The sequence below is a fragment of the Peromyscus eremicus genome, chromosome 8a (genome assembly GCF_949786415.1).
Source record: "Peromyscus eremicus chromosome 8a, PerEre_H2_v1, whole genome shotgun sequence".
NCBI lineage: Eukaryota > Metazoa > Chordata > Mammalia > Rodentia > Cricetidae > Peromyscus > Peromyscus eremicus.
Genome location: NC_081423.1, coordinates 59,879,525 through 59,906,100, shown reverse-complemented (window position 1 = coordinate 59,906,100; position 26,576 = coordinate 59,879,525). Strand labels below are relative to the sequence as shown.

General features: G+C 41.2%; 2 protein-coding genes and 1 long non-coding RNA gene across 6 annotated transcripts in view; 2 read left to right on the top strand and 1 right to left on the bottom strand.

Annotated features, from left to right (window-relative positions):
* Positions 1-3,955, top strand: part of Cpd (carboxypeptidase D) — a 67,505-nt gene extending 63,550 nt beyond the window's left edge. The window contains exon 21 of the mRNA XM_059271239.1: positions 56-3,955. Coding sequence (XP_059127222.1) covers positions 56-282 — 227 coding nt within the window. The 3' untranslated portion in view covers positions 283-3,955. The remainder of the gene's footprint in view (positions 1-55) is intronic.
* Positions 3,956-5,945: 1,990 nt separating this feature from the next.
* On the bottom strand, positions 5,946-25,152 carry LOC131917432 (uncharacterized). Its single transcript, XR_009380673.1, has 3 exons — positions 24,497-25,152; positions 23,370-23,548; positions 5,946-6,220 (listed from the first exon to the last, which is right to left on the bottom strand). It is a non-coding gene; the product is annotated as an uncharacterized LOC131917432 (long non-coding RNA).
* The window catches only part of Gosr1 (golgi SNAP receptor complex member 1), a 34,518-nt gene continuing 31,172 nt past the window's right edge, over positions 23,231-26,576 (top strand). For 2 of the 4 annotated variants that reach the window (XM_059271242.1, XM_059271240.1), the window contains exon 1: positions 24,380-24,795. In XM_059271242.1, the coding sequence (XP_059127225.1) occupies positions 24,765-24,795 (31 nt within the window). In that variant the 5' untranslated portion in view covers positions 24,380-24,764. Of the gene's footprint in view, positions 23,470-24,379; positions 24,796-26,576 lie in introns of those variants that run through there. The other 2 variants (XM_059271241.1, XM_059271243.1) reach the window with 2 other exon arrangements.

Below are 26,576 nucleotides of genomic sequence, written 5' to 3'. Positions count from 1 at the left end.
AGTGCTATGGAGGTAGTTGCTAACTCATAACACTCCGTGTGGTCTTGTCGGACAGGTGCCACCATGTCAGCATTGATCCTAACTGCTTGCATCATTTGGTGCATCTGCTCCATCAAGTCTAACAGACACAAAGATGGCTTCCATCGGCTACGGCAGCATCATGATGAGTATGAGGATGAAATTCGCATGATGTCCACTGGCTCCAAGAAGTCCCTCCTAAGCCATGAGTTCCAAGATGAAACGGACACAGAAGAGGAAACATTGTATTCTAGCAAACATTGAAAAACACGTTTTGCATATCTCCCTCCATAAGCACCAAGCAACGTGACAGCTCCTCTTGGGAGACTGCAGTAAGAAGAAAGATTCCTTCCTTCTTCAAAGAGCTTTGGGAAGTTATCCTGCTAACTCCTATTCTCTGAATATCACGGGAAGTTTTGAACTTCCCTTCCTTAAAGTACTCTTAACCTTTTCTAAAAATCTGATTTCTATTTATGCAGCAGAAGATGGGACAGCCACTTTGTTTTCCTTTTTAATTTAAGATGAGCTGTTCAGAGCTTATATAGTAACAGCATAAAGCCATCTAGTAGATGTTGTGTTTTGTACATCAGGTATTTACTAGTGGCTTTAGTTTTGTTTCTCTTTACTTTAAAGGCCAAAAAAATCTAGAAACATTAAGGCAGGGACACCAGTCAGACTCTGACATAAAGCTTTAAAAACTCGAGATATTTCTCCATCTACTGAGGAGTTCTCTTCTCCAGTTAGCAAATAGCTGGGGTTTCTCTTATTCAGGTAATGGAGGCTGGATGATCTCAAACATATATGACATTAGAAAATGGAATAAATGGGCTTCCGTATTTATCTTTCTACCTGTTTCCAAGCTGGATCAGAACTGGTGGGCTGTGCTCTAAGCAGGATTTCACTACCTCTCTTGTAAGGTTTATCAAAGCTCTAAATATCCTCATCTTAAAGGGGAACACTCACTGGCTTTGCTGTGGAGGCACCAGGTGTCCCCGTGAGTAGAGGTCAGAGGGAGATGGAGCAGAAGTGAGGACTTGCCTGTCTTAACTTGGGAAAACCCACAGGTGCTGCTGCTTTATCTGTGAAGCACTCGTTCTAGGAACGCCTGTTCCTTAATGTTTCCTAAATCAGCCCCTTTCCATGCTGTACACCTACCGTTTCCAGACGACCCCACACCTAAAGGTCGTGAATTCTACTGATGAAAATATCTAGGAGTGGAAGAGACCTCCTTGGACATTCTTAATACACTTGGATCCATAATGTCTATACTTGATGCTCCACCAAGCCTTCACCCTGTGATGGCATACTGTTATAGAAATACTGTGGCCTTGTGTGTACAGGCCTCTGCAAGTCCTAATGATTCCTCTGACAGCTTTTTTTTTTAATCAGGCGATTATGTTAAAATTTTCAGTTCAAAGCTTTTAAATATGGCTCCCTCCATTTAAAAAAGTCAACTAAAGGACTGCCATGTGATGGGACAGTGGTGTGAAGGTGTCCTCTTCACTGCCAGTCAGGCAAAGACCTGAAAGATTTGCATTTTATTGTGTCTCTTCAGTAGAATGATGCTTTTTGTAAGTGTGAGTCTTACCAATGACGTAACAGTTTAATATCTTTGAATGTTTTAATGGCCAAGTTGCTGCTGAATTTATACTAAATCAGGGGATCAAAAAACTAACTCTTACCTTTCCAAACTGTATTCATACCATTAATGTATCAGTTACCCCAAAGCCTCAACTCACCTTGGCCACTCGGCCACATTGGTGAGGAATGCATCAAAGTGGCTGTATGAAATCCAGATCTTGGTTCATGGAAGGGAGTAATGAGATCATGATATTTGTTAGGTGTGGTCAGTTAGGTGGCTTAGGTTCAGCCATTCTGGAATTAGTGCTGGTATCAGCAGATCTGAATCCTTGTTTTTACCATATGAACAGAAGAGTTTGTGGAAGTTAATACTAGTGAAAGGCACATGGTTTCATTTCTTCTAATAACACTTTGTGTTTTTCTAAATGATGTGTATTGCTCTTTTTCAGCTTTATTTTTCAAAGTGCCAAGTCAGAAAACCAACAAAGGGCTTGTGGCTGGGCCCTGCTTGGGGCATTACAGCTAGAAACCAAGTTCATGTGACAGCCTTTGCTTTACTAGCATTGGTGTTCACTAAAGAACACCTTGCCACTTGTTCTCTGGAATTAAGTGTGTCCTTAACAGTACATCTCAGTGGTCGGAGGCCATGCCTTTTAAAGTATGTGTGAACTTTTTAGAGGTGAATATACAGAATAGTTTTTCCTGAAATGAAACCCAAATTCTGCTCTAAGTTTCAAGTCTTTGATGAACGTCTAATGCATTGAGCTGGAAAACCAGCCCTCCCCACCCTGTTACCTATGAACATGAATGTACACGATCCATGACTACTAAGACTGTGTTCTTAGCCCTGCCTTCTTTTGTTTGTGGATCTAATGGAATGTTGGACCGCTTTGGCAGCAGAGGGCACTGAAGCCATATGGGATGGGGAATGCATTCCTTCAGTGTTTCTCCTGGAGACTTGCCATCTCTTTAGTCCTGGACCCGAGTGTCACAGTATTAGGAACTTTGTCCCAGTCTGAGCTGTGCCTTTCCTTGCTCACAGGCATTGTTTTGTCCTGGTGAGGAGTTTATAAGCCTCCCCTCCCTGCTCCTTAATAAAGGCTACATGATTGGCAGGTGATGTTTAAAGTGTCTGCCTGTGAGGATGCACTTGTACTGACAAAGATTGCCAAGTGTATCTGGTGGAACTCTGGGCGGTGATGGGATCTGATCCAGCGAAGAGGACTTTCGGTCCTCACTGAAGGGAACTGGCTTTGGGACTCTGTCAGCCTCAAGGAAGGAAACATTGTATTTTTGGCTCAGTGTGCTTGGTTAATCTTTGGTGATTTCATCTGAATGAGATTTGCTGAATTAGTGAATATTAAATTTAAAACTAATTATGAGTGGAAAAATAAAAAGGGTAGTGCTATGTCTGAACTTGCTGTGTTTTTGAGCTAGCCCCAGGTTACCAGAAACCAAGACTCGCTACTCCATTGATTTCTACTTATTCCCAGCATTAAATATGTTTATTGTCTTGTCACACTCACACTTGTGCCAGGTTTTATCCCTGCTCTCTTAGAAGCTTCTTGGCTATGAATTTGTCATGGTGTCCTGTGGTGTGGGTCTCTGGCGGGATTGTTTTATGGTAGCAGCCCAGCATTTTCCCCAAGTTTTTTCCTTTATTATTACTAAAATTCCATAATAGTTAAATATTCAATGATCTTTCTGTATAGCAACTTGTTGATAACTTTAAGTTTCTGGTTAATTTTAATTATAGCAGGTTTTTGGGGAGAGGGTGAGTAGGGCCTTTGATTAATGTCAATTGAATTTGGATTTCTAGTTCTTGAAGAAAACCTTCCCAACACCCACTTCTCTTTTATATTTGGCAAAAAAAAAATCATTAATGGTTCCACTGACTCTGAGAATACTCTCCTGGTTGATTTTGAAAGTAGGTTACCATTTTGAGGCAATTGGATAAAAATTATGTAAATATAGACAATGACAATGTTTATAAGTGGCATAACATGAATGTACTAGCTACATTCTGTGCTGCAGATTTTTTGGAGGTGTGACATGGAATTTTTTATGTTCTTTTCACCTCTCTGCTTTGTTTCAGAATGATACTCCCCAGCTCCCAAACTGCCCATAGCTATTTCTGTGACATGCCTAACACCCATTCATCCTAAGTGCTTTGGTCTTTGTTTGATTTCATGCACTGTGCCTTCAAAATGAAAAACTTAAAAGGAACTTTAAAAGAATTGAATAGTAGTTTTAAAGTTAATCTGTGTAATTTATGTGAAATCTAACTGTAATGAGGTCCTTTGTTTTTTTTATATGTAAACAGATCTACTAATCCTGTATAAAAGTTATTTTATGATGTTTGTCTTTCTTTGTGTGTTGTCTCATAATCTTTATTCAAAAACAATAGACCAAAGAAAGTTACTGCTCTAATTTTGAAAGTTTTAAGTTAAGTTTTTCTACCTAACTGAAGTAGAAAACAGTACCAAAGTCAGAAAACAGGGAGTCGCCTCTCAAATGTTCCTTTCTGTAGGAATTGACAAACAGGTTTTGTTTCAGAAGTGACGGTATCACGTAGCAGCCACAGTTGCGTAGCTCGCCCAGAATGATGTGTTCAGCCACTCCACAGAAGCACCACACACAGTAACAACCCAGGTTTTAACACTGTGCCCACTTCACATCTATTCTGTGTGCTGTCCTTCAGATCGGGAAAGCACGAGAGGTTGATAGACCCATGTTAGACTTGTTGGTTAAAATTATGGTCCCTGTTCCAGGTGAAGCCCATTTAGAATAACCTGCCCTGATGTCAGGCGTGGCGATGATAAATTTAGTATCCCCTTATTATTTAACAGGTTTCTTCACTATTGCTGCTCTACCGGGTTGGGAAAACAGTTATGTAAACAAGCATGGGCTGTGCTGACAGGGAACTCATAGTCCAGACTAGAGGAACAGAAATGACAATAGACTGTGCTTCAGGAGGTTTAGCATCTCTCAGTAGAAAGTCTCCTGAGGAAGTTTGGAGAGGTTTCAGCCTGGCCCAGCCTGGGATTGATGTCCTATGCAATGTGACCTTGAATTTCAGGACTCTCAGAACAGGCTCAGAGCCTCGTTTTCATGTTTGTTAAGGAACAGTCTTCAATAGAATGACAGTGTGAGTTGATGAGGTGGAGTTGGCTCAAAACTGGATACCTGGAGTGGCCAGTGTCATTGTCCTTCATCTGTTTCCTGATCTACTTGAAAGGACTTTTCCAGCAATGTGAACAAAGGTCTTTTAGAGGTCATCTTTTCAGTTTAAACGACATATTTAGATAGGAAAGTTTGCTAGAACTTTCTTCTACCATGTGGGTCAGTAGGTAGTCTGAAGTATGGCAGAGGTTTTAATTTTCCAGACACTTCAGACTGTCGTTAAGTGAGATTAGGTTGTATTTACACTTCTTTGGTAAAAGCTTGTTTAACTGTTTGAAATCCTGTCCTGAGTTTGACCATTTTTTTTATGTCTGAAAAGTCTTGGTTGGTTTTATAAACACGATCTACCAATTGTGTTCAGTTTTCAGATGTCTAGGAGCTGTTACCAGAATTGTGAATACAGTAGTCACTGCTCATATGCTTCTCAGTTATGAATAAAAGCTAGCATGCAGGTCAGCATGTCCCATTTTCACTTGCATTTAAAATCCAACTCTACTACTGATTCTCTATTACTTATAAATGTTAAATAACTATGCCATTAGTGACCTAAAACTTAAAAAGCAATGGAATCTGATAAAGCATGACATTTCAAATTACAGTTTCCACCAGCAATACCCAGTAATAGGTTTAAAGCAAGCATGCTACTTCTTTAGTACTTTTGGCTAGGGTCAAATGGAATTTGGTTCCCTGGTACTGTGTAAACAAATGGGAATGAGATGAGCAAGAATGACAGGTTGGCCTCAGTGGAATAGAGTGATGGAGAAGTGTGTAAGAGTCTAGTGCAGTTTCGAGTCTCTCCTGGAAGAAGACTAAAGACAAAAGGGTACAGGTTTCATGAATAGATTGAAGGCATCGTAGTAATTAAGTGTCAGTATAGCTGGGCATAGTGCATGCCTTTAATCCCAGCACTCAGGATGCAGAGGCAGGCTGACCTCTATGAGTTCAAGGCCAACCTGGTTTATATAGTCAGACCCCTTATCTCCAAAGGCAGGGGTAAGCATAGAATGGATACCTCAATTTTAGTACAAATAATGTATTCAAGTAGAAGAGTATGAAGAGACCACGATAAAGTCAGAGTTGTAGTGGAAAAAAACCCTGATAGTTGTATAAATTTAAGGTGGAACATTTAGAAACAAAAGCGAATAAACACACTGTTGATAACATTGTTCATATTCTAGGATTGTTATTGAGGTTGAGCCAAAGTGAAGGAGGTGTAAGGGAAGTTTAGGCTGCTAGAGCTAGAGCTGGGGGTGTAGCTCAGTGGTAAAGCAGTGGCCTACCATGTAGAAGGCCCAGGGTTCATGGTTCAGCCTGAGCATCACCACCTGTTAGAATTCCAAGTATTTCCCATGACTCCAGCATCTGTACACACTGTCACTTGTGATGATCATATTGTTTCTGGAAGAGCCCAGCGTCAAACAGGCTTTTGGGTTAGGATCTGAAAAGACATAAGGAACCTAGAATTAATCCTAAAGACAGTATGGAATGAGTGAGGTGTGGGCAGGTTATGGTAATGACAGGATTAGAGGATTGCTGGATTTTGGGAAAATAACTTCAGGAGAGTTTCGTATACATGAAGTTGCAAAGAGAATGCAGAATTGGCTGCTGAGTTTTAATGTGGAGGATGTGGGTGTTAGGGGGATACAGGGAAGGACTCTGTACTGTTTTCTCTTTAACAGGACTTGAATGGTGGTACATTTGAGGAGGAGCCGGGCATAGGAAGGAGGATGCCTAGAGCCTGGCCAGCTACACAGAACTCAGTTTCTGTGGAAGGTGTCTCCATCATAGAGGCAGAGGGGACCTCACAACTTTTTCACCACCATAGGAACAAATAAAAAAGCTTCTCTTTGTTTCGGGTGTTGGCATTATCAAATGCTGTAAATCAAGAAACAAAAGACAGTCAACAAGGACTATCACAAGAAACTATAAAATAAGAGACTTCTGGAAACAAAATATATGAAAAATAAATTTAGAGAGTTGTTTTGGCCAGAAGATAGACTTGTGGACATTCTTAGGAGTCTTAAGAAATTTGAACTAGGTGGTGGTGGTGTATGCCTTGAATCCCAGCACTCTGGAGGCAGAGACAGGCAAATCTCTTGAGTTCGAGGCCAGTGTAGTCTATGAGTGAGTTCCAGGACAGTCAGGGCTACACAGAGAAACCCTGTCTCAGAGGGAGAGAGAGAGAGAGAGAGAGAGAGGAGAGAGAGAGAAGAAAAAGAAGGAAAGAGAAAAAGGAAGGAAGAAAAATAAAGAAGAAGAAAAGGAAGGAAGGAAAGAAAGGAAAGAAGGAAAGGAAGGAAAGGAAAGAAGGAAGGAAAGGAAGGAAGGAAGGAAGGAAGGAAGGAAGGAAGGAAGGAAGAAAAACTCATTCCCAATAACAAACTAACATAGACTGAAAGTCTACTTTCAAAGTACTGGCTGATGCCTTAGTGATTCCAACATAGAATATATAATACATTCTTCAGGGGTGAAGATGAACTTGCAGATAGCTGGAAATGCTGTCAGCAGCCTGGCTGTCTCCCAGTATTTCATTTCAGAATAATGCAAAACAGAAAAGGGGCAGGCGTGAGGGCACACACCTGAAATCTCAGTAATCTGAGACAAGAAAGCAGGAAGACCACTAATTTGAGGCCAGCCTGTCTCATAGCAAGAACCTGTCTCCAAGAAAAATAAAATGTATATAGAAATCATACGTTTGATATAATAGGAAAGTAGAGAATGTCAGAATCAAAATTGAACAAGATGAGAAAAGTAAACATCACAGCATGTCCTTGCTAATACCCCTCTACCCTTCCCCCCTCAGTGGCGCCACCAGGCTGGGAAGTGAACTGCGAGGAAGACAGGAATGCCAGCAAATGGATGTGCCACTCCAGTGTTGATCTAGAATTACTGCCAGACAGCCAAGGCTGTGCCGTCTGAAGGGTCTGCTAGAGCTGTTGACAGTGTCCACTTGCAGCCCAAGGAATTGTCATACAATCCTGGCATATAAGAATAAAGAGTAGATATACAAAGCAAGCATCCAGTGATAGTCAATCATAAAGAATTTATTTTAATTCTTTGGTACACATAACTTCACCATTAAAGATGAAAACACTTACATGCTAATGAGATAAATACACTTGTCTATTTTTACCTAAATCTGTGATACTGACACAGCATCGTCAATTTTTTTTTCTTTTCTAGATGGGGTTTCTCTGTAGATTTGGAGCCTGTCCTGGAACTCACTCTGTAGCCCAGGCTGGCCTCGAACTCACAGAGATCCACCTGCCTCTGCCTCCCAAATGCTGGGATTCAAGGCGTGCGCTATCACTGAACTTCATAACATAGTCTCGAATCTGAGCTGGGTGTTTCAGGCAGCTTTCATTGCCTTTGTGTGGTGTGATGTCATGCAAGGTGCAAAGTCTGGGCCGTGTGCTCGAACCAAAACTCATGAAGTACTGTGAGAAGACAAAGGCAAGCACAGCTCCAGACACCTTGGAATCACTGCACTTCTTAGTGGAGTGCGTTTTGAGACAGTTTTTTTCTGTGTAGCCTTTGCTGTCCTGGAACTCACTCTGTAGCCCAGGCTAGCCTCAGACTCAGAGATCTGCCTGCCTCTGCCTCCCAAGTACTGGGATTACAGGCATGTGCCACCACCACCCGGCATATATTTGATTTTGAATTATTTCTTTTTTTATATGATTATTCCACATCATTTTATTGATTTTTATATTGTTTGCATTTGTGTTTTGCCTACACGTATGTCTGTGTGAGTGTGTCAGATTCTCTGGAACTGGAGTTACAGACAGTTGTGAGCTGCCATGTGGGTGCTGGGAATTGAACCCAGGTACTCTGTAAGAACAGCCAGTGCTCTTAATCACTGAGCCATCTTTCCAGGCCTTGAATCAATTCTTAGTAATGGCATGTTCAGAAACCTCTTACCACTGCCAACTCTATAAAGCATATGTTGGGTTGCTGGGCCCATGTAGAATCACCATATGGTCTAAAACACGTCAAAGTGGAGCAGACCACAAACTGGAGAGTCGGGGCTTCAAAGTAAGCCTGATCTGAATTGGCTAGGTGTGACTTGAGGGCATCTTTAAGATGTAGCTTCTAATGAAGCATAGAACACAAAAGGAGAAGCACCCTTTTGACAATTGGGGATGAAAGAAAAGCAAAAGGCATGCCTTAGAATCCTGTCAGATGAAAACTGCAGAGTTGGAGCACTTTCTGCCCTGTCACCGAAACCAAACCACTACTGAAGTATCTGAACCTTTCTCTGTGACAAGAAATCTCTGCATGAAAGTAAGATATGGATACCAGGGGCTGGGAATTGGTTGGCTCAGTGGTTAAAAGCACTTGTTGTTACTGGAGAGGACCCAGGTTCAGTATGTAGTACCCACATGATGGTTGACCATCCCTAACTCCAGTTCCTGGGGATCTGACACCCCCCTCCTATCTTTGGACACCAAGTATGCACATAGTGCACATACATGCAGGCAAAATACTCTTAAATATAAAATAACTTTTTTTGAAAAAAATGGATACAGATCTTTTAATTGCAGATAATATGATTATATATGAAAATACAAAATAATTTATAAATTATAAATATATAATTTAGTTCTACTTGTAACTCTGGGTAGATTGAGTTGAAACAGATTTTATTAAGAGCAATTACAAAAATTGGGCTGGATATGATCACACACACTTCATCCTAGTAGTTGGGAAACAGGCAGGTATACCTCTGTGAGTTCCAGGCCAGCTTGACCTATGTACAGATTTTCAGGACAGCCAGGGCTACTTAGTGAGACTCACTGAGTCAAAATAAAAACAAAGTTGGGATAGGAAAAATAAATACACACTAAAGGATTGGTGAACTACTAAGAGCTTAGTAGCCTAAAGCAAAGTGAGTTGTGAACAGGATAATAAAATGTTTGCCACAGGCATTTGCTGTTTCCTACATGGAGTTAGGAGAAAGAGTGCTATCTACCTTTAATCCCAGCACTCGGGAGGCAGAGCCAGGTGGATCTCTGTGAGTTCAAGGCCAGCCTGGACTACCAAGTGAGTTCCAGGAAAGGCGCAAAGCTACACAGAGAAACCCTGTCTCGAAACCCCCCCCCCCAAAAAAAAAGTGCTATCTAACAGCAGAGAAGCCAAGCAAGAGCAGAGCACCCGATAGGTTGGGCCTTGTCACTGATTGACAATTGTTGTGTGAAGTTTTGTTTGTGCTCTAACAAATAAAGCTTGCCTGGAGATCAGAATGAAGAGCTAGCCACTAGTTAATCTATAGGCCAGGCAGTGGTGACACACACCTTTGATCCCAGCACTTGGGATCCCATGCCTTTGATCCCAGCACTTGGGACCCCATGCCTTTGATCCCAGCACTTGGGATCTCATGCCTTTGATCCCAGTACTTTAGAGGTACATGTGTTTAATCCCAGCACTAGGGAGTTGGAGACAGGAAGTGATATGGCTGGGCAGAGAGAGGAATATAAGGTGGGAGGAGGCAGGAGCTCACCCTTTTCGGTCAGAGGATTTGGTAGAGGCTCTCTAGTGGCTAGCTCCTTTACTTCTCTGATCTTTCAGCATTTACCCCGATATTTGACTCTGGGTTTTTATTATTAAGACCAATTAGTGCTACATCTGGCATCCAACTTTTTGGGCATGAATTCACAAAAAAGCCTCTTGCCTGTAGCTTTGCAGCCACCAGGACAGGCTAGAGCTGCACAAGGCCAGAGTCACTACCTTGCCAGCTAAGGTTTTCCTCAAACCTCTGAGTGAGTTGGAATTTTTCAGTTGCGGCCTCTCTGCAGCAAACACCATAAGCTTTTGGACTCCAAAAACCACAGGAATTAGCTGCTTTCACATGTTCCCTTTTGCAGATGGCAGGCTCTTTGGCTTCTCTCCCAGTGGGTTGTGTGCTTTCCCTGGACCCCCTCCTCAGGCTACTGCCACACTAGGTAGCTGCCTTGAAAACTGCTCAGGGTTCTATTCTATGCAGAGCAGTCAGTCCCACACTTCACTGTCATCTGAATCGTCATGTTGGCAGATCTGGTGGGACAACTGGGAATTCTTAAAGTGGGGAATTAGTTAAAAGAGGGAATCTTTTCCCACATTAAAAAATGGGAAACACTATTACAATGGAGGGAGTTAGGTCTCTATATGATAATACTCTGGACAGATAGAAAATGGAGCAATTAAATGAGAGGATAATTAATTTAGATGGGATTTACATGATGTCAATTATAAATGTTATCTGTTTGATCATTTTTGTTTTATCATTAAAGTTGGTTAATATGAGTGCCAAGATAAAAGTTTTAGGGAAACTTATTAAAACAGATCATAGAGATATTCAGACTCAGACAGAGAAATTTAAAGGAGAACCAATCTCAGCATTATAAGGTTAGAGAGGAACAGCCTAAGGTTTTCAAACAAACAACCTTAATTTATCCAGTAACAGGAATTGCCAAATGATAGATATTCCCAAGGTTGTGTAAGAGCTGAATGGACTCTTGTGCAAATGTTAGATTTTAGGAGATTCGAGGAAGTGATAGTCTCATATAGCATGCATTTGCCTTTTGTGAAGCAGATGTTAAACTCGTGGACAACTTGTAATAGAATTATACCTCAAGACAGGAGAGACTTGGTTACAGCAGTCTTGGAGCCTAGTCCTCAATTTCAATGGAGGACCTGGTAGAACAATGAGGCTAATATCATTGAACAATGAAGTAGGGCTAGAGGCATGGAAATCTCCCAAGACCAACTTCTTGAAGAGGGAGATTATGCTAATGTACACAGACAATCTCTATATGATGACCACACCCTGTCTTTATGCCACATAGCAGCCTTGAATGCCTGGGACAGAATTGAAGAAGTATAAAGAAAACTGAGTCATTTACTAAAGTTATACAGGGCCCAAAAGATTTGATTTTTTACTGATGTCTTACAAAGATTGACTTCAGCAATAAATAGAATGATACCAAATTCAGAAGCTAGACAAATAATAATTGAATCTCTGGCTTTTGAAATTGCTAATGCATGATGCAAAAGGTTAATTGGGCCACTAAATGCAAGATTGGCACCTTAGAGAAATGGATCCAAGATACAGTCAATATTGAATCTCATAACCACAATGATGCTTGGGTAGGAGAGGTGATTTCCATAGGTTTGAACAAAAGTAGTAATGTTAAATGTTTCAATTGCAGTAAACAAGGTCACCTACAAAGGGATTCTAAACAGGGCATTCCTAAAACCAAAGTTTTTTCTAATAATAATCCCAAAAGAATATCCCTCCCTTCTGGAGTATGCAGAAGGTGTGGCAGAGGCAGACGCTGGACTAATGAATATAGATTAACAAGGGACAATCAAATTAATCCTTTGCCATTGGGAAACACCTTGAGGGGCCTCTCGCAGGCCTCCATGTCAAATTCAGTTCAGTCATTTCCTGTCATCATGGAGGAAACTCCATCCCAAAGCAATTAAAGAACCTAATGCCTATTGTAAAAAACCATACAGCTCTGGATGATAGAACAGCTATAGAAGAGAGAACAAAAATGTCAAGAGAAACTGTAAAGTGAACATTTTGGCAAACTTCTATAAATGAACAAAGACCAAAATTAAAATACAAATAAATGACATTGTCATTGAAGGTCTTATAGACACAGATGCAGATGTAACAATAATTGCACCAGAATCTTGGCATCCAAATTGGCCTCCTCAGGAGGTAAATGTTCAGCTTTTAGGAATTGGAATGTTATCTCAGGTAAAACAGAGCATTAGATGGGTTGAATGCATAGGGCTAGAAGGACAGAGAGGAAAATTAAAGTCATATGTGGCTAACATAGCAATGAATTTATGGGGACATGATTTGTTACAGCAATGGAATACTCAGATTAACATTCCTCCAATCTCAGAAATAAACCATAAATTAGTGTATGTGTCTGGGGAAAATATTAGAAGGTATTATCAAGAATAGTCACTGATCACTCAGGTTGTACAAGAACAAGACACACAGCTGCTAATCTTTCAAAGGCACCAACAGTCCTACCTTTAAAATGGTTAATGGATAAACCTGTATGGGTTGAGCAATGGCCTTTAACATCAGAGAAATTACAGGCTTTAGAACAGCTGGTACAGAAGCAGCTAAATGCTCAGCATATTCAAGAATTCTCCTGTATTTGTTATTAAAAAGAAATATGGGAAATGGAGAATGGTAATAGATATAAGAGCTGTTCATAAGGTGATTTAGCCAATGAGCTTTCTACACTCTGGAGTTCCTTTGCCTTCTCTGTCACCTAAAGGATGGCCTTTTAGTTATTGATTTAAAACACTGTTTCATCTCAATATCCTTACAAGAAAAAGACAGAGAAAACTTTGCCTTCACAGTGCCTACTTACAATAATTCTCAGCCTGTTAAGAGATATCAATGGAAGATTCTCCCACAGGGACTGTTAAATAGCCCCACCCTGTGCCAATATTTTGTACATCAGACATTGGAAATGATATGTAAGCAATTTCCTCAATCTATAGTTACCATTACATGGATGACATCTTACTAGATGATTCAAATGTAGATAATTTAGAAAGATAATTTAGAAAGAATGTTTGGAGAAGTAAAGAAAATTTTGCCTTGTTGGGGATTACAAATTGCTCCTGAAAAAATACAAAAAGGAGATTCTATTGATTATTTAGGATATAAAATATGTCTACAAAAAATTAGACTCCATAGGTGAAAATTAGGAGAGATGATTGTGGACTCTTAATGACTTTCAAAGATTGCCAGGAGACATTTCTAATCTACAGCCCACTACTGTGGTAAAAATGATGAACTGAGTAATTTGTTCAAAACCTTAAATGGTGACAAGGACTTACATAGTCCAAGAGAATTATCAGCTGAAGCTGGAAGAGAAGTGGCTTTGGTGGAAAAGAAAATACAAGATGTACATGTGGATTGTTTAGATTCAGAGCTTGAACGCATTCTAGTTATTTTACCCTTTATACATTCTCCTACAGGAATATTAATGCAGAAGAAAGATATTATCTTGGAATGGATCTTTTTACCACATAAACAGAGTAAAAAAAAAATTAAAAACCTATGTGGAAAGGTCTCTGAGTTGATTCTAAAAGAAAAATTGAGACTTTGTCAATTAGCAGGAATACACCCAGCAGAAATTGCAGTAACTTTTACTAATGATAAAACTGACTCATTATGGGCAGAAGATGAACACTGGCAAAGAGCTTGCAGTAAATTTTTTTGGGAGATATTAACAACAAATACCCCAAAAGCAAAAGAATTAAATTTATAAAAGAACGGACTGGATTCTTCCTCATATTGTATGGGGAACTCCAATTTCTGGAGCCCCTACATTTTATATTGATGCAAACAAGTCAGGAAAGGAAGGTTATAAATCAGGAAATTTAAGTAAAGTGGCTCAAAGCCCTTATGTTTCTGTCCAAAAGTCAGAATTATATGCTATTCTGATGGTATTAATGGATTTTACAGAACCTCTTAACATAGTTACTGACTCTCAGTGTACAGAAAGAGTTGTTTTACACATTGAAACTGCTGAATTTATTCCTGATGAGTCAGAATTAACTTCATTATTTATTCAGTTACAAGAAATAATCAGGAATAAGAATCATCCCATATATACAACACATATCTGATCCCATATGGGTCTGCCAGGCCCTCTAGCACAAAGTAATGAAGAAATTGATCAACTATTGATAGGAAATGTGCTAGAGGCCTCAGAATTTCATAAAAACACCATGTCACTAGCAAAGGTTTGGAAAAAGATTTTTTCATTACTTGGCAAGAAGCCAAGGAAATAAGGAAATGTCCTACTTGTTCTTTATACAACCAAACTCCACTACCTGCAAGAAATAACCCAAAGGGTACTCAAAGGAATGAAATATGGCAGATGGATGTGTTTCGTTTTGTAGAATTTGGAAAATTAAAATATGTACATCACACCATTGATACCTATTCAGGATTTCAATGGGCAACTGTTTTGAGTTCTGAAAAGGCCGATTCTGTAATCATGCATTTGCTAGAACCTTTGGCCATCATGGGAATACCTGTACAAATTAAGACTGACAATGCTCCAACATATGTCACTAATAAAATAAAAAATATTTTTCTTATTACAATATAAAGCATATTTACAGGTATACCACACAATCCTACAGGGCAAGCAGTTATAGAAAGATCAAATCGAACTCTAAAGGATATGCTAAATAAACAGAAAGGGGTAATAAAGACCCCCAGAAATAGATTAGATAATGCTTTAATAACTTTGAATTTTCCACTGGATAACAGAAAAAAAAACACAGAATTAAGTCAGGCTGTATACTTTAAAAATGTGTTGACCTCAGAATGGAAACCAGGATATGTGTTACGTTGAAGATGAGGTTTTGCTTTTGTTTCCACAGGAGAAAAAAAGCTATGGATGCCATCAAAATTGATAAAGGTTCAATATGAACAAGAGAGACCTCTTAATTAGAAGAGATGATAGTTCATCAAACAATGTGGCCATTCAATCTAGACTAACTTTACGACTAACAAACACTTTTCATTTGATCAGATATAACTTGCCAAAAGGGAACCTCCTCAAAATTAGAATTGGGGAAGGGTTTTGTTTTTGTCTTTTCAGGAGAATGAAGGCATCCAGCTAAGGAATGTGAAGACCACTGGACAAATGAGACATGTGAAGAAAACGGACAAATCATCCAGAAAAAAATGTCCCAAGAAAAAGAGTATATTGGCCTATTGGTATATCACATCTCCAACAGGATAAAATTCCATAAATCTTCCTAAATGTTTGTTTCTGCTGTTCTCTACAGACATATAATGCAAAAAAGTCTTTTTGTAATCTCAGTCCAATTGGAAATTAAAGCTGGCTTTGGAGTGGGAGTGTAGCTCTCTCCTTCTCTAAACCCAAGCATGCTTGTTAAAGGAAAATCCAAAATCTCTGTCTCATGTAAGAAGAGCCACCTGATATGGGACAGAAGAACCAAAATTAAGGGACTATTCTATTGCTACTAATCTCAATATCCTTTGTTTTTATTTTGACTCTTTAAAACTTATCTTAAAGTATAAATATTATATCAAGATTTATAAGATTTATATTTATAAGATTAATATGTATATGTTTTAAACTTTTTGTCATGATATTAATGGTCATATAGAGTACTAACTAATTTTAGAAAAAGGCTTCATCTAGCTTCCTGTACATGATTTCAGGTTTGCAAATATTGACCTCTTTGAGATCTGATGCATATGACTTTTAAAATGTTTATATTTTCTGCAGTGAACCCCGACCATGCCTAACAGTGACCTTTGAAGTCTCCAAAAGGATGATGGGGCCCCACAATGATGATTCCACCAGGAATACAATAGCACCACTAAGTTGAAAAATACCACCTCAAGATCAGCTTTGGACTACAAACTGCTCAAGAACATTTTGACGTGGCTAGCTGTGATGATCCAGCCTCACAGACTACTCTAGCCAGGACTTGAGACAAGCCTTGCATTTTCCCAATATGCAGAAAATGGATAAAAAAAAATGGTATAGCTACCTCTCCCAGGATTTGATAATTAACCCAATTTTTTCTTTTCAGGATCCCCTAAAGATGCTGTTGCCCCTAGACAGCAGGAAGTAAATTTAAGAACATGATACCCGCCTGGCAGTGGTGGCGCACACTTTAATCCCAGCACTTGGGAGGCAGAGGGAGGCAGATCTTTGTGAGTTTGAGGCCAGCCTGGTCTACAGAGCGAGATCCAGGAAAGGCGCAAAGCTACACAGAGAAACTCTGTCTTGGAAAAAAAAAGAAAAAAGAAAAAAACAAACAAACAAACAAACAAAAACCATGACACCCACATTCCCAAGAGGTAGAGTGGTTGGTTTTTGGTCTTTCATTGGGTTATGGATATCTGTCATCGTTTAGGGTGGTTTGTTACAAGTTGTTATTGGTAATGGTCAGGAAAAAAGTTGAACAAAGGAGATTAGATTCAAAGTTCTTGTTTTAAAAAGAAAAATGGGGGATATAGATATGATAGGATAAGGGTAGATTATTAAATCTACTTTTAAACAAAAAAGCAACTAATAGTCTTAAATATTTTACATTGATATAGATTTTTGTATATTGATACAAATTTAAGGTTATTTTTGTTAGAACATATTATACATACGTTTCTATTCTTGTTCAAGGTGTTGTACCTATACAGCTCATTTAACAATGTAATGTAAATTTCTAATCTTGAAAGTTATTATTACAAACTATTTAAGGTAATAAAGAAATTCAGGTTAGTAGTTAGCCACCTATTAAAATCATGTTAGGCATGTTTTCAAGGTCAAACAGAGATATATTTTTAGATAGGCAACTGGTCTTCAAACACTTCAGAGATCTACAGAATATGGCATTTAATATCATTTAATAACAGGGTTTTTTTTATGACAATGAGACATGAAAACACCAATCTACTTCAGAGAAGATGATGGGCATCAAAGAAACTCCACGTGGACTTTACTTTCTTTGTGGCAAAAGTTAGCCACTGGGCAATAAAGTGCTCTTGCCTCAACTGCTAACAATATGCTTTCCAAATTGGACAAGCAGAACACAAAGAAAGTGGCTGCCAAACTTTGCCAAGGCAAGGTGGGACAGCCCTTCAGAATATCCTGCTTCACAGGAAAGTCTGTCAGATATGCTAGACCTGTAGGCCGAAGATGGATACCCTAGTGTTACAGAGGAATCTTGGATGACTCCGGGCAGCCAGCTGCTTCTTTCATTTCTCACAGTTTTTAGAAGTCACTTGCTTGCATTTCCTGCTTACTTAGGTATTATTTCTTTCTTGGGTCTCTGATAGAGTTGAAGACTTTATAGTTACAGTTTTCCTTGTGAACATATCCAGAAAAGAAATTCACTAAAGAAATGTAAAGTGTGTAAGGTTGAGAAACATAAAAAGTCAGTTTGGGGTTGGTAATGCAAGTTAGGATTGAAAGTAAATTAGGTACAACACTTTGGACTCACCAAGATATGATAGATAATGGAGTATTTTCTCTGAATTTGTCAAATGCTAATGGACTAGACATTGTTAATGTAATCATTGCTTTTCTGATCATTCAACATTTACTCCAATATCTGACTCTGGGTTTTTATTATTAAGACCAATTAGAATTCATGCTACAGACAATAGTCCAGCATGTCACACAGTGGACACAGGTAAACCTGCTTTCTGTTAGAAAAGGAAGAGCTTCACAGTAAAAGTAAGTGCTAACCTAAATCAATCAACTTCCACAGAGAACCACACCTGGGACTAGTTTAACCCACAGTGAATTGAGCTGATCTGTCCCTACTCCAACTGCCTGCAAGAGACAGTGGTAAATTCTGGGTCAGAGAAATGGCTCAGTGGGTGTGGTGATTTGAATTGGAATGGTCCTCATAGACTCATGTGTTGGAATGCTTGGTCCATAGGGAGTGGAACTATTAGGAGGTGTGGCCTTGTTGGAGGAAGTGTGTCACTGTGGGGACAGGCTTCGAGGTCTCATATATGCTCAAGCTACACCTAGTGTGGCACACAGTCTTCTCTTTCTGCCTGGGAATCAAGATGTAGAACTCTCAGCTCCTCTTTAGCACCATGTCTGCCTGTGTGCCAATATCCTCCCCTAAATTGCAAACTGAAACCATCCATCTCAAAAGGGGTTGGGGGAGGATGGGGGTAAGGAGTGCTGGGGACCAGGGGAGAGAGCTACTTTGCTTACCTGAATGTCTGAAGCCAGGGAAACCTAAGTGTCATGGGATGTGAGCAGGATGAATAGCCAAGCTGTGGTACCCAATCAGTAAACAAAGAACAGGGGCATCTAGATACCCTGAGAACTCCTATGGGCCAGCCAGACTACAGGCCTATAGCCCCAGCTACTCTGGGGGATTAAGAGTTCAAGGCTTTTAGGGTACAGAATAAGTTCAAGGCCAAACCAGGCAATTTAGTGAGACTCTTGTCTCAAAATTTGAAGTTAAAAAGGGCTGGTGAGGGAAGGGGAAGTGGGGATGGCTCATTCAGTAAAGTGCAAGCATGAGGACCTGGTTTGATTCCCCAGCGCGCACATAAGAATCTGGCTGAGGCTGCATATACTCCCAGTGCCAGTAGGGCAGAGACAAGAAGATCCCTTCGGTTTGCTGGCTAGCCAGTCTAGCCAAATCAGTTCAGTGAGAGATCCTGTCTCCAAAAATAAAGCAGACAACTGAAGAAAACACTGACTTCAATCTCTGGCCTACACACACACACACACACACACACACACACACACACACACACACACACACAAGGGCTAGAGCTACAGTTCAGTGGTAGAGCACATGCCTAGATGTGGAAGACCTAGGTCCAATGCCCAGCATTATAGGAAAAAAAATCCACTCTATCTGAGATCTGAACCCATGTGGCTACCTGTTCCAAAACCAGAAGTACATCATGGAAGAGGCAAAAGTTACTCCTAGGGATGTAATTCTTCTGCCAAGCCAAGGAATACCCCAAACTATTGTACCTTGCTATCCTATCATATCATGTCCTATGTTCCTGAAAACTTCGATCAGGAAAGACTCATAGAACACTGCGGATTATCCCCTGGCACTCATACTGCATCTGTAGGTTTGTCCAACATGAACCTCAATGCCCTGGTGAGACCCCAACAATCTTAGTGACAGCTTCGTAGAACATACCCAGCACTAGTGCCAGTTTCCTTGACTCTTTCATGGGTTACAGTGTTGAAGACCGGCCGAGCCAGGCATTAGAGGATACCATAATCAGTCAGGGAGCAGAGTCCTTGCTGTTTGTCTCATGTGATAGAGATTCCATTACATGATGAGTGTATAGCCTTTGACTCCTACACCTTACCTACACAATAGATTAGGAAACTAGCCTTGGCATGGGACAGGGTCACTTCTGATAGGAGAACTATATCCCTGGGTCAGAGCCCTCTTTTCCTATGGGCTCTTGCCAATGGATTTTCCCCACTATTAACCTTGTTTGTCATGTGGTCTAGCCTTTGGTCCTCAGCTACTACCTGGAGATCCTGCCTCCTAGTCTGAAAGAGAATCCAGCTTCCCACCTTTAACACATCATTTCCTCTGGTGGTTTGAAAGAAAATGGCCCCCAAAAGGGAATGGGACTATTAGGAGGTGTGTCTTTGTTGGAGTACATATGGCCTTGTTGGAGGAAGTGTGCCACTGTGGAGGTGGGCTTTGAGGTCTCCTATGCTCAAGCTAAGCCCAGTGACAGAGTTCACTTCCTGTTGCTTGCAGATTAAGATGAAGAACTCTCAGCTCCTTCTCCATTACCATGTCTGCCTGCACACCACCATGTCCCACTATGATGATAATGGACTAAACTTCTGAACTGTAAGCCACCCAATTAAATGTTTCATAAGAGGTTGCCGTGGTCATGGTTGTCTCTTCACAGCAAGAGAAACCCTAAGACATTTCCCATTCATTCCCCCTGCCCAGTGTTCATCTCTCAGGTCCTCCAGGCTAGGTAAGGCCTTTCCTGGGTCCTAGACGGCACAGTCACAGTGTCTCCTCTCCTTGCCCCCGAGGTGTGAGTTTCCTGACAACGAAGCTCCTGTTGGGGCTGGCACACACCTCTGTGCTGCCGGGCTGCCTGGTGTGGATATTTGGTGCATCCAGAGAAACATGTAAAGAGCTCTCTAGGGCAAACATTCTGAGTTTGGCATGGTCTAGTGCTGGGAGCTTTGATTAGAGATATTTTTCTAAATCTCTTGCACACCCGTAGAGTAACTGGTTCTGTATTAAACAACTGCTACATAATGATGCTACATATTTAGTGGAGGTGTTTCTACGTTAGAAAAGTGTAAATGGTTATGTTACATGTTAATGGGGAGGAGGGTCTAATAAAGGAGGTACTGGTGGGGGAATAGCTCTTTGCTTCTCATTTTCAAATTAATGAAGTGTTTTCAGATGACTGGGTCCTGTGAACCTCTCTATGGGAAGCCTGCTTACATACTCACCCTGAAGCATGAAAAGGAACTCTCAAATAGACTAAGGAGGGATAGGTTTAGAGGCTTCCATGTCTTCTACTAGATAAATGAGACTGACCTGAGCATTGCTTTCTTGTCACACATGGTGTCCATACAACCTGGTCTCTATGTGTCAATCTGTGTTTGAAAACCCTACCTTTCAATGTAGACAGAAACTGTAGGAAACCCAATGTCGATACCCTGTTGTCTCTTCCAAGAAGACACTCTGTTGGGAAGTCATGGCACATTTTTGAGCAGTTAAGAAAAGCTGTCTACTAGGGCTCCCTTCAGGAACACCTCAAAAAATCTTCAGTTCAGCATTCCCACTAATAGCAGTAAATATGAGACTAAGATCTGTAGAATTACAGATTAAGATTATTAAGTATTACAGATTATTAAGTCTGTAGGAGCAGATCTTCTAACTCACCAAAAAATACCATGGATTTTGATTCATTCTTCTTTATTGCATGCCTGTTTGTGTGGAATCTGTGCATGTATATATACATGTGTATAGGCATACATACATGTGTATGTGCATGTGTACCCTAGAGGTTCCTGTCAAGTGTCTTCCTCACTGCTCTCCTGGTTCTCTCACTTGAGCAAAGATCACTGATTGGCTAGCCTAGCTAGCCAGCTTGCTTCAGGGATCTCCTACCTCTGCCTCCCTAATGCTGGGATTACAGGCAAGCAACCACACTTGCCTGGCATTTACGCCAGTGCTGGGAATCTGAACTCAGGTCCTTACACTTGTGCAACACTTTAACCATCTCCCCTAGTTCCTGGTTCATGTCTCCATCTCTAGTGTGCATATGGACGTTTTTTGCTGGTCTTCAGCTGAGGTCCAAAGTGATATTGGACTTTAGGCTCGTGCACAGCTGCTGTGGGTCTCTTCCCACCTACCATGGGAGACCAAACTCAGAGGCCTAGTAACTAGGGAACATGGGCTCATTTAGAGAAAAGTATTTTTTTCTAATATGTTATTACTTGGAAAGACTTCACCTCCTCCAGCAAGACTCCACCTCCTCCAGCAAGACTCTACCTCCTCCAGCAAGACTCCACCTCCTCCAGCAAGACTCCGCCTCCTCCAGCAAGACTCCACCTCCTAAAGGTTCCGCAACCTACATAGCATCACCCACTGGAGATGTTCAAATACATGTCTCTGTGGGGGGACATTTTACATTCCAACCATGAAATTTATAATACCTAAAATATTCACGATACAGTTTTAATCTTTAATTTTCTATTTTGTGTGAGAGGTACATTTGTGTGTGTGTGTGTGTGTGTGTGTGTGTGTGCATGTATGCATGCAGATATGCACGCATTTATTTCCGTGTGGAGGCTTGACATGGATGCCGGATGTCTCCATCAATCACTCTCCACTTGATATTTGAGACAGGGTCACCCACTGAACCTGGAGCTTCACAGGTTCCACAAGGTTGGGGCTGCCAATGAGCTCCTGCGATCTGGCCATCTCCCCACTCTACCCCCAACACCCACACTAGAGTTACAAGTTCAATCTTCTATTCCTGGCTTATTTATTTTTAACATAGGTGTATGGATGCTAGGGGATTTGAACTCATGTCCTTGGGCTTGCTTTACCAACTGATGCATTTTTCCCCACTCTAAAATACTCAAGACACATACATAGACAGATATATATCACTCGTACACCAAGACCCCAGGAAATTTAAACTAATGAAAAAGCACAACCAATGGACTCCAACATCTAGATGTTAGAATTATCCAACAAAGAATTAAAAACACCTATGATGAAAACAATTTGGAGAGCACTTATAAACAAACTTTTTTGATTTTGCTTGTTTTGTTCTTTGAGATAGACTCTTTCTACTCAGCCCTAACTGTCCTGGAACTCACTATGTAGGCCAAGCCATCCTCAAACTCACAGAGATCCACTTGCCCATGCCTCCCAAGTGCTGGGACTAAAGCTGTGCACCATCACACTCAGCTATAAAAAAACTTGCAACAAATGATGTTTAAAAGTCTCAGCAGGGGGCTGGAGAGATGGCTCGGAGGTTAAGAGCACTGACTGCTCTTCCAGAGGTCTTGAGTTCAATTCCCAGCAACCACATGGTGGCTCACAACCATCTGTAATGAGATCTGGTGCCCTCTTCTGGCCTGCAGTCATATATGCTGTATACCTAATAAATAAATAAATCTTTAAAAAAAAAAGTCTCAGCAGGAAATTGTTTTCACAAGGAAAAGAACATGAGGATGTGAGTGCAAGTTTTCAGATCTGAAAAACTCAATAATTGAAATAAACTCACCAAATGGGTTCAGCAGCCACATGGAGGGAGCAGAGGAAGGATCCATTTGTTTGTCAATCAACGCGTAGACAGAAGAATGGATATTCTCCAACCAGAACAATGGGGAATCGAGTTTTAGAAATGAGCCCTGGGAGGCGTGGGGGGAGAGGGCTCAGTGTTCTGTCTGAAGAATGATCTGCAATAGCCATGCTCTTTTCAAATGAATGCGCTTTTTAGGTATACAGCAAGCGGAAGCAAAAGAATGAAACAGCCAACAGGAAGGAGGAAGTAGTTCATGAGATCAGACACTTACGTCATCCAGCAGAAAGCAACTGCAGAAGCCTGGAGAACAGAAACAGTCAGTTGGAGCCTCTGATCCACAAAAGGGCTCCAGGAAGAAAGTCTTCTCTTAGGTGACACTGCCAATGAGCCGTCCCCACCACAGGCAGATCTTTATATTGGGAAGGGGAATGGGAATGATTGGCCTTCCAGCTGTGATCAAGGACACAGTGTTTAGACTCAAACATTTTACTCTCTTCTGTTCTCATGGACATGGTATTTTTACTCTTTGGGCCATTTTGCTGTTCTAATTTTCCCTTCTCAAAGGACCAGCCCGCCAGCCCATCCCCAGACAGGGGATCTGATGAGACACTTTAAGACAGACGTTCTTGGGTATGAAGTGTATGTATGTGTGGGGGCAGGGAGTGGCAACCCTATGTCCACAGCCAGCTTCTCAATAAACTTAAACAACACATAACAATTTATTAATATAATGCATATGATACTCAACCAGTAAAGTGCCTGGCATGCAAGCACGAGGATGAGTTCAGATCCCTTGCACAAACATAAAAAGCCAGGCACAGCTGCCCATGTCTCTAATCCCGGCACCGGGGAGCAGAAGTGGAGCTTGCTGGCTGGCCAATCTAACTCAATCGGTGAGCTTCGGGTTGTGGGCATATTAGGAAAGGAAAAGAAGCAGTTAGCACACCTTTGCTGATTAGAAAGGAGACAGAAGACTGAGGCTCTGCTGTAGACATAAGGAATACAGGGAGTGAAAGCCTCACATGCTGGGGAGTGGAAGATGGGTACGGATGGAGAGGTGGGATGAGGCAAAGAGCCTCTAGCTTCGAGAAAGGAAAATGCTGACTGAAGATGCATTTTTTTTTTCTCTTGAGACAGGGTTCCATTTATCCCTAGCTGCGAACTTCCTACGTAGCCGAGGATGACCTTAAATTTCTGATCCCCACCTTCTGAGTACTAGGATTGAAGGCATGTGCCACCCCATGTTCTGTTTATGGAGTGCTGGGGATCGAGCCCAGAGCCTTTTACATACATCTAAGGCAGGCATCTTACACACTAAACTACACCCCACCCCCCAAGTCCCCAAACATCTAGTTAAGGGGACATGAGGGAACTGTGAGTGTCTCTCCTCTCAGTCACCTGCTAAAAAGAGGAACAAGCCCTAGACGAACGAATCGAAGATGGAGGCCGTAAAAAGACAGATTCAGGCAGCATCATAAGTTAAACCGAAGTTTTCTAACGTGCCACTTCAGGCTGTAAAATAGCGAACTGTCCACCAGGTGGAGCTATCTACGGAGACTCGCACATCCCATCAGCCCTGGCGCTCTGGGTGGAAGAAGGCGTGGAGGTGACGCTCTGGCCCGCAACGCCTCTACTCTCCTGCCCCGACTGACGTTGGGCAACAAAGATGGCGGCGGGAACCAGCAATTACTGGGAAGGTGAGGGCGAGGCCTCCGGGTGGGTCCTGCCAGGTGCACCGGGGACTGAATGGGGCTGGGTCTTGAGGAAGGCAGCAGAGGGAAGAGACAGGCCTCAGGAACGGCCACAGTGCGGGAGGAGGTTGTCCGAGAGGAGCCCCGGGCCTGGGAACTTGAGAAAGAGGCTGGGGCGGAGTGAGCCGGATCTGGGAAGGGGTTGGGCGGAGTGCAGGGAGCGGGGAAGGGGAGGAAGAGGCGCCCGGGGCTCCAGGTGGACGTCCCTGAGGGGTGGTGAGACTCTGCGGACGGGGCTTTGGGGACGAACTCTTGCGAGGAGACGAGGGTTGAGCCCGGAAGACGAGTAGTCAGAGCCTTGGAGTTGCGGGCACTGTCAGAAAACTAAAGAGTGAGAGGAACTTGTCAGTCCCGGCCTTGGGGAAAGTTGGCGTGGAATGTCTCCTCCTGGACCCCCTATTGGCAATTTAAGATTGAGACTTCATCGAGGATGGGGTGACAGAATACCGAAAATAACTTTAATTCCTGAAAATCTGGTCCCATCAAGTGAGGTCGTATAAAACATTCCTAGACCACGATGAGCCACAACGATCAGAAATGGCTCACATTTCCTTTTAACTGTTTGCTTCTTTCCCTTTTTTTTTTTTTAACCTATTTCCTCTTTCTGACTGATGAAGCCCCTGGAAAGTATGGTATTCTTATCATCAACCTCTTGACAGAAAGGACTGAATTTTAAATTTCTATCTGTCATATTTTCAAAATGCTTTTTACTTGATATTTCCAATTGGACAAAACTATAGTTAGAGAAACATGCCTAGAGCTTCAAATATGTATTTCAAATGCCCATTGGGAATACTTGTAGTAGTTAAATTTACTTTTAAGTTATGAAGAAGTGGCTACTGGTATCTTTGATAGTCATTAGGCTATGAAACACTATGTTGTAATAAATATAGCAAGCCATTATTGGCAATATACCTTGTGCTAGATTCTTTAAGTTGAAGGCTGAAGTTTTTAGATGAACTGAATCATCAGTAAATCTCAAAGACAGTAGGTGGCGGAGCTGACGTTGGAAGTGGGATTTGGTCGCTAGGTAGGTTTACTCCGTCATATAATTCTGCCTCTTGCCTTTCACAGCATTCGTATTCCTAAGATGTTCTTACATTATTCCTTCCTGTATTTTAGCCTTTCATTCGAACTCTACCATGAATAAGAATACGCAGATATAGATAGATAGATAGATAGATAGATAGATAGATAGATAGATAGATACAGATATAGACATATAGATATACATGGCTTCTTTTTCAGTCCTTTAGAAGCCAAGCTGTTACACCTTTTTATCTGTTTGCTTCTACTTTTAAAACATATGCTTTTAAATAAACCTGTTAGATTTGTATTTCGCCTTGTTCATAGTGCATTGTTTGTTTTTAACCTTTATTTTCCCCCAATGTTTTTGAAAAACCATTTTTAATTTTTGTTGACTTGCTTTTTCTTTGTGTTTAATTGCTAAGGTATTTTACCTGTATAATAAATCCTAACAAAGCTTTGAAACATAAAAGGAAATTTCTTTCAAAAAGAATGCAGGCAAGCTGGGCGGTGGCACACACCTTTAATCCCAGCACTCGGGAGGCAGAGGCAGGTGGATCTCTGTGAGTTCGAGGCCAGCCTGGTCTACAGAGAGAGTTCCAGGACAGGCACCAAAACTACACGGAGAAACCCTGTCTCGAAAAACCAAAAAAAAAAAAAGACCAAAAGAATGCAGGCTTCTTATAAAGTTAGCTGGTAAA